The sequence below is a fragment of the Etheostoma spectabile genome, chromosome 2 (genome assembly GCF_008692095.1).
Source record: "Etheostoma spectabile isolate EspeVRDwgs_2016 chromosome 2, UIUC_Espe_1.0, whole genome shotgun sequence".
In the NCBI taxonomy this organism is placed as follows: domain Eukaryota; kingdom Metazoa; phylum Chordata; class Actinopteri; order Perciformes; family Percidae; genus Etheostoma; species Etheostoma spectabile.
In genome coordinates this window covers 21,265,096-21,273,242 of record NC_045734.1, presented here as the reverse complement: position 1 = coordinate 21,273,242, position 8,147 = coordinate 21,265,096, and the positions used below count along the sequence as shown (strand labels likewise).

The 8,147-nt window shown below is 39.7% G+C and overlaps 2 protein-coding genes across 2 annotated transcripts in view; both read left to right on the top strand.

The window, feature by feature from the left end:
- mvb12a (multivesicular body subunit 12A) overlaps positions 1 to 4,090 on the top strand; it is a 6,715-nt gene extending 2,625 nt beyond the window's left edge. The window contains 8 exon segments of the mRNA XM_032537099.1: positions 556 to 639; positions 849 to 948; positions 1,171 to 1,300; positions 1,740 to 1,880; positions 2,104 to 2,213; positions 2,300 to 2,358; positions 2,510 to 2,575; positions 2,673 to 4,090. Coding sequence (XP_032392990.1) covers positions 556 to 639; positions 849 to 948; positions 1,171 to 1,300; positions 1,740 to 1,880; positions 2,104 to 2,213; positions 2,300 to 2,358; positions 2,510 to 2,575; positions 2,673 to 2,759 — 777 coding nt within the window. The 3' untranslated portion in view covers positions 2,760 to 4,090.
- Positions 4,091 to 5,517: 1,427 nt separating this feature from the next.
- The window catches only part of LOC116704589 (transcription factor AP-4), a gene marked incomplete at its 5' end in the record, with an annotated part of 14,702 nt that continues 12,072 nt past the window's right edge, over positions 5,518 to 8,147 (top strand). Inside the window, 1 exon segment of the mRNA XM_032540178.1 lies at positions 5,518 to 5,885. Within this exon segment, the coding sequence (XP_032396069.1) occupies positions 5,797 to 5,885 (89 nt within the window).

The window sequence follows — 8,147 nt, the reverse complement described above, 5'->3', positions numbered from 1 at the left end:
CTTTAGAAATAAACAACGGACAAATGGAGTCTTGAAACGCTTCAGAAAGTTATTCACTGTCAAAATGGCAAGGATGGGGGACATCCCCTATGGGGGGATGGACGTTGCGCACCGAGTGACCTGGTCTTGAAGAAGAACGCAGCTTCTGCATTTTGACAGCATTTCGGGTTCCGACCTAATGATAAGGGAGAGGTGTTTTAGTATTAGTGTTTGGTATTCAGTGTCTGAACGGTGTAGGCACAAGCCAACAGTTTGGTGACGCCGTCTAAGCCATACGTCATAATTTTTAAGTAGTCACGGTAATACCATATACCGCAGTAAAATAGGGAGGAGGTTTGACGGTATCACAATTTGGATACCGCCAAACCCTAGTACCCATTGGTTGTGAATTTAAACTCAATGTTTGAACCAGCTAACACTGAAATCTGTCATCTTGTCTTCAAGTGGACCAAACGCATTTCTTTTTCTTAAGCAAAAAAAAAGTACCTACATACTCAGGAACTGTACAACCACACTTTTATTCTTTACTTCTCAAATATCTTTGTCCCTACGCAGATCAGCCTCACAGAAGATGGAGCGGCAGCAAACTTTACACGCAGCTTTGCGATCAAGTCTGGATATTACCTCTGTTACAGCAAGGTAACAGACAGAGATGAGATCAGAGATACTATTCCATACTTTCAATAGTGATATAATAACCAAATTAGATGGATATTCACATTGCCACAATACATCTTGCACCAGTACTTTGTTCTCTGCACCTATTCCTCCTGTCTCCCATAAATAGACTCTCTCTCTCTCTCTCTCTCTCTCTCTCTCTCTCTCTCTTTTTTTGTCTGTCTCTGTAGGACTTGACAGGAGGTATGGTAGTGTCAGACATTCTGCTTATTTCAGACAAGAACTCTATTCCTCATGGTTATTGCTATATAGCAGAGCACCTCGAAGCAAGTGAGTACATTATGGTCTTTCTATACTTGTGAGGGACTTCATTAACATAATGCATTCCCTAGCACCTAATCCTAACCTTAAAAGCAAGTCTTAACCTTCAAACATCCCTAGAAGTAGTGTGTGATGGCCAAAATGTCCTTGCAATGCACAAATGTCCTCACTACAATGGTTAATTACTGCTGATTTACTTGTGTGTGTGTGTGTGTGTGTGTGTGTGTCCAGAGGCCTCTGTGTGGAAGAAGAAACGGGTGTGTGTAAGCATTGTCCCAGTGGGCAGTGTGGACACAGCTGTGTTGGATATCAAAGTGACAGCCAAAAGCAAAATGATGTTGCAGCACTACACATATGTGGGGTTGGTAGCATTCAAATATACAAACACTTGACTTGCACGTGTTTTAGCAATGCAGACAGGGTCTGTATTCAGAAATCAGGGGGCTTAAAGGGGCTGTGCTCGATATTCAGCACATCAAAGAGCAGCACACAACTTTTTGCGATGAAAGATATAGTGGAGTAATGACGTCCTCAGCAGAGAATTAAGTCACACTTCATCCGTGTGTATTGTAATCCGAGCCTCTCTGTTCTTTGTTTTGATAGCCGGTCCTAGGTATTTCACAACGGCAATGGTCTGTGAGAGCCGTGTGGAGGCAATGCTCCACATTGCTTTTTTTGTTTGTTTGTTTTTTCAATATTTTGAGTACAGCCCCTTAAAGACCAAGTGCTTGCAACTGTGTATTCTGAACTTATTTGGTAAGTACACTTTTAAGGTGAGATTTAAATGGGCCTTTCCCCAGAGATATCCATGGCTACGTGTTGTGGTGCAGAAAGGGACATTTTTCCAATCCGACGCCCCAAGCCAAGCCCCGCAGTGTCAGCCTGGACCTCCACAGACTTTCGTTTGAACAGCCATCTGCTCCGCTGCCACTAAGACCCAGGTACAGTACTTTTTCAAGGTCTATTAAAGAGAATAATTAGTACTTGTCTTTGTTTATTGAGGGGAATGTTGTGGCTCTTCCGGTACACATTTTAAATTGTATTATTGTATTACAATTTGTATTAAAACAGCAAATGTGGTTTTGTTACTCCACAGTAAAGGAACAGTTTTAGTGTGGAGATGTTTTACTCTTGACGTAAATATCTATCTATTTGTCTCTGCAGCAACCCCATTCCTCCACTGCCAAATAATAAACTGAGTCAGAGACGCCACACCCTTCAAACCCAGGTCAACTTGGACAAAACTGCTGACTGCAGTATCCAGGGAATCACAGGTACTCCAAGTCTCTTCTTGTACACAGGAACTGTATTCATATTTCTCACTGCAGGCAACTTACTTACATACCTTCCCTCTCTGCAGCTCTGGATGGAGTTCCCTTTAGCCTTCACCCAAAGTTTGATATCCAGGCAAACGGCACAGTATGTTTGACATTTTCAACGATTTTAAAGTGATTGATTTGCATGCATTTTTTTTTTTGCCTCATTTTATCTTTTGTTTTGTCCTTTTCACCCCAAGCCTCTAATATAAATGTGTTCACATTTATGTTTCTTTGCCAAATCTCTCTCTTAGGTACTTCAACTTGGCTCTCAATTAAACAACATCCGTATAAAGTCTATTCAAGACATTGAAAATGAGGTAGGATCACACCTGAATCCATTTTTACCCTGGGATGCTTATATTAGGAACATAAAAGAACAAAGAATATACTCACTTTTTTGTTGTTTCTTTTCAGTATAACTACACTTTTGCTGTGGAGGAAACTGCTGCCAAGAGGACCAGACCATCAGTGCCAACAGGAAGTGCCCCATTAGTTCAGTGATCTTTAAACTTTGACAAAGCAACAATATTAGACTTGTGTGTTTTGCTCTGTCAAAAGGTGTTCAGCATCTCGCATCATGGTACAGATGAAGGATGATCACGCCTACATGTACACTGTAGGCTTATAATATGAGGCTTTAAATGGAAATGATTTACAGTTAGTTAAAAGGTCATTTATGGGCACCACCCTTCTACATAGGACTGACAATCATACTTCAGAGAGTTTGGCGGTTTGGTTGTAACGCCCCACTTTTCCCTCACATTCCTTTTTATTTGTCTATTATGTCAGGTCTATACCCCATTACCCTCTTCTAGGATTCAAGTTTCTATTTGTCAAAGGAAAGGCCTGTTGGAATGGAATCATACTTTTAGGCATTACAGGGATAAAGATGTAATGTATTTACAAAACAGTGGAGTATCTTCTGTTTGGGACTACTCATCTTCAGCATTAATGGTGCAGTGTGTAGGATTTAGGGGGATCCATTGGATGAAATTGAAAAACATATATTTGTAATTATGTTTTCATTAGTCAAAGAATCGTTGTGTTTCTGTTAGCTTAGATTGAGCCCTTCATATCTAAATAGGGAGCAGGTCTTCTTCCGCGGAGCCAGCCATGTTTCCCTGCTATGTTTCTACAGTAACCCAGAACAGACAAACCAAACGCTGGCTCTGGTGAGGGCCTTCCACATTTTTACATTACCTGTAGGCCAACGTAGGTTCTAGGTAGGGGAGAGGGGAGGGATATGCTGTTGGTTGCAGCCCCACTACTAGGTAAGACACTAAATCCTACACACTGGTCAAAATTTAGACCAATTATATGCTAAAATGCTTCATTATATCACAAAGACGCACCAGCCATTGAAGCTGTATACTACTTGCTCTGTTGTATGTTACCTTATACCCTGGAGTGCTACACATCTTTTAATCATTTTAATCATTAAGAAGTTCTTAAACAGAACTGTAATGAGCCTTGGTGGATTGACTTTTAAGTGTAGGTGACCTCACTAGATACACTTATATATCTAAAAGTAGCATATATTGCATTTCTTTTATGAAGACTAGCCTACACACACAGGTTTGTATTATTCCAAAAGTAATATATCCTAATTTTAAGATTAATGAAACAAGGTTGTATCTTTAGCTCTGTTAGTCTTACTTACATAAGATGTGGGGACAAAGGGGATAGAATATTATTTGTTTTTAACTGTCAGGTAGAATAAGGACCAAATATTTATCTTGTCATTGTACAAAATATAGAGTTATATTTTGTTGTTTTCATGATCTGTATTTAAACTTTTATTGCATGGAAAAATAAAAACCTAAGAAACACGACTTCTGGCATGTTGTTTACTTACAGTACCACTCCACTTTAAACTTAAGGCAGATTTGAGGAAATCAAGACTATGAGAGAATGTTTGAAATACAGATTGAGATTGTAAAATGTGTACAATACAGTAAGGTTACTGTGACTCTATGCACATTACCACATGCTAAACAGAGAAAGTGGTTTATTCATGCTGCCTGCTTTGGTTCTCCAAGCCATTCTTGGATTCACATCAGTAGTCTGAGTGACAAATCTTGTCTTGCAGATTTAACACTCAGATTTGTTTATAAATGTTGATGTAAATAACTTGGCATTAGTGGTTAAGTCTCTTCAATCACAGTGAATGAACATGATGAAAACATTACATTTTATTACACCCCCAGATGATTATGCATCTATTGACAACAACTTTACTCTTACAGTTCACATGTTTACAGCATTTTACCATTTTGACAGTAATATTTTACATGTAACTGCAGTAGCCTTCTTTTTCAACGTATGCTGGAAACAAATGTTATGGTGCATTACTGCCACCTGCTGTACTGTGTTGGGCTATTTATGCTGAATATGTTATGTATACATTACATTTGACATTGGGCTGTCTCCCTGCATAGTAATTGGTTATACAACCTGGCAGATGAAATCGTTCATATTTTTTGTAAATTATTTATTTTTAAGTTTATAACTTTTGTATTTTTTTGAGAAAGACCAAGCTTTAGGGCTGTTGCCCTAAAACTGGTTGTTTTAACCAACACTCAGATAATTTCATTTATTGAAAAAATACAGGGAATGAGTGACTCAACATACGCTGTATTCAAATAACTTTAAAGAGTGCTTCATTTTCCCATGGTGCTTTTTTGAACCCTGCTTACAGAAATATGTTTTATTTGTTTTTGATGTCTTAGTGCTTTGTCTGACACATTGTCAAAAAAGAGTCTTCTTTTTGAATTTGCTAAAATGACAGAAGGTGACAAAAGGGGTCATTAACATCTGTAATTTAAGTGAACTGTCCAACAGACATTTTAGCCTATAAATAGATAGATAGATAGATAGATTTCATTAATCCCAATGGGAGAAATTAAGGTGTTTTCGCAGTCAGGTACCAAACAGTCACAACACAATACTAATACATTAGGCTAAAATATAATATAATAGCCTACAATACGCTATATGCCTACACTAATGAGCTTTATATTATCACTTTTGTAATTTATCTAATCCACTGATGTTTGTTAGTTGTAGTTTCTTCCTCTTGCTGAAACGTAATGCTATTACACAGATTTGCAGCACTGCAGTTAGGCTACTCTCTTGCTGGTCTGTTTGTTCTGCATTCCAGTAAACGGGCTCTGATTCCAACCAGCTGTTTCCCGCCTCACACAGATCAGCTGCACACACGCACAAACACACACACACGTAGTAGGCGGAGGTAGCGGAAACACACACACACACACACACACGTAGTAGGCGGAGGCAAAAAGACACACACACACACACATTGGAGGGAACCCCATCAGCTGTGGGAAGCAACACAGCTTGAACTTACTTTTATTTTCAGATTGCCAGATTTTGAAGCGATATTTTAGATATGCGCCATTGATGAGTACAGCGAGAGCTCTGTGCTAAAACGTACCTCATTATATTTTAACAGGGACAGCAGTGAAGTAAGAAAAAAAAAAAACAGAAAACACGGACTACAGAAGGTGGCTTTGAAAGCATGGAATATTTCATGATGCCGACAGAGAAGCTACCGTCCTTACAGCATTTCAAGAAGACGGAGAAGGATGTTATTGGAGGTCTCTGCAGGTGTGTAGCTAGCTATTTCTTTGTTGATATAAAACTACCTGCGCAATTCATCCCTCGTGTCGCTGTGTGTGCATGTGTGTGATGCAGTCTGACTTTAGTTAGCATGCTAGGTGTTAGCTTTGCTGCGATATATTGGCAGCAGGAGCGTGGTTGTAGAAATTAGCCGTTTGTTGGCCAGCTGCTGCCGCTGGCAGTGAATAAATAGAAGATAGTTTAGCTGGTGTTATAACATTGGCTGACATTATAACATGTAATTGCCTAAAGGGCATGTTTGTAGTCATTCGGGTCAGAAATATGTAAATAAGCGACATGAAATCGATACATTTGCTTCCAGTTGAACACCAACCACGTGGTAGTTAACGTGTTCCCCGCCGCTTTGCTGCTACACAAAATCATGTTTTAGACGACATCGTTTCTTACACCCCCCGCCCCCTCCGAATAACTTGTTCGTAACATGTACTTGGATGTATATTCAATACGACTACGTGATTTTGAGGTTTGGCTATGCTATGTGCGTAGTTAAATAATGCTCCGTACAGCAGCCATGGTTGTGTCGTGTGCTAAATTTAGCCTAGCTTGGCAAGTTGGTTAGCTTTCGCAATGCACTCGTTTCTAACCGTATTTTGTGTGTACGGATTCGTTTTACTCATGTGTACTAGCTTGTTTAACGGAAACATGTCGTCTTATAAGTGGAACTGCGGGTATTCATCTGCATCTTTTAGCTGCAGACCAATGAGTAACTGTTAGCTTAGCTAGTGCTAACGGTAGAAAGCATTGTTCTCGATGATGCCAGGGGGCCTGCTGCAGCTGCTCCTGGCGGAGTCACATTTCACTGCTGCTACCGTCCAGACTGCCCGACGCGCCCTCCGGCGGCCATGTTGGAGGTCCGCAGCTTTTGACAACAGCTGATTTCATTTGTTATCTTTAAAGGGCCCATACTATAATTTTTAGGTTCATACTTGTATAATAGGTTTCAAATAGAACACGTTAACATGCTTTAATGTGCGAAAACACGTTATTTTATTTATTCGTGTGTATATATATATATATATAGTACAGGCCAAAAGTTTTGACACACCTTTTCATTGAATGCGTTTTCTTTATTTTCATGACTATTTACTAGGGCTGTAATCTCCCAGTCAACTAGTTGATTTATTGGTCGATATGTTCTGGCTGGACCAAAATTCTGATTGGTCGATTTTTTTTGCCCTGTTAATTTCATCAGGTGGAAGCACAGACCGTTATGTCTATGGGTGGAAAGCATTGATTGCAAATGGGGGTGTTGTCAGAGCCCCCCTGTTTCACAGTTAACACAGTCTGTCTTTCAAACACCCCCCTTGTTTTCAAGTTTTTTTTGGATTAGCCCAACCCACTGGAGACAGATTGAAGAAATAACTAGAAAGCCTTGGTTTAGTGGTTTGCTGAATATTTATTTAATTGTGAGTGTTTAATTTACAGTCAGTCCTCCTCTACAATGTCGAAGACATCGGCAGTGTGGCAGCATTTTACAAAAATGGATAATGGAAAAAAAGTCGAATGCAAAGTTTGCATGCAACAGTTTGCATATTGTATCTCAACTACAAACATGGCATATCACCTAAAAACGGTACGCTAACTTGTCTGCGTTAGGTTGCCCTGTTTTGAGTAGGCTAAATGAGCATATCAGAATTGGAATATTTCATAATCTAATTGTTTTATAACTATAGGCGCACCCACCCGCAACGACTGTAGCGTTCCACAGACACACCCAGACCCCGCTGGATGTTAAGTCTCTATCATCCAAACAAAAATAATATCACGGAAGGAATTGTCGACTTTATACGCCACAGCATGCATGGGCTAACCGCAAAATGTGAGGGACTCAAAGAGAAAGTTTCAGAGTTAATACAACACAGTGAGGCACTGAGCTTGACCACAGATATGTTATAAATATACATTAAAGTGGACGTGTCTTTTGTGTTAAAGAGTAAACACTTTAAATTAATAGTCTATTCGTGTCTCAGCCGCAAAGCCGAGCTCCTATGTTCAGCCGCTTTGTGCGAGGACATGCACAGAGCGCCGATGCAGCCGACCGACGAGTGTCATTTCAGTGCAAAATAATTAGGTCAAAAACAACTTAATATACTGAAAATAACGGTTCCCCCCCCCCCCTTCCGTTGATTTTTAGTCAAAATTTCAGGACTTCAGTCGACCAAGATTTTCTTTGGTTGATTACATCCCTACTATTTAAATTGTAGATTCTCACTGAAGGCATCAAAACTA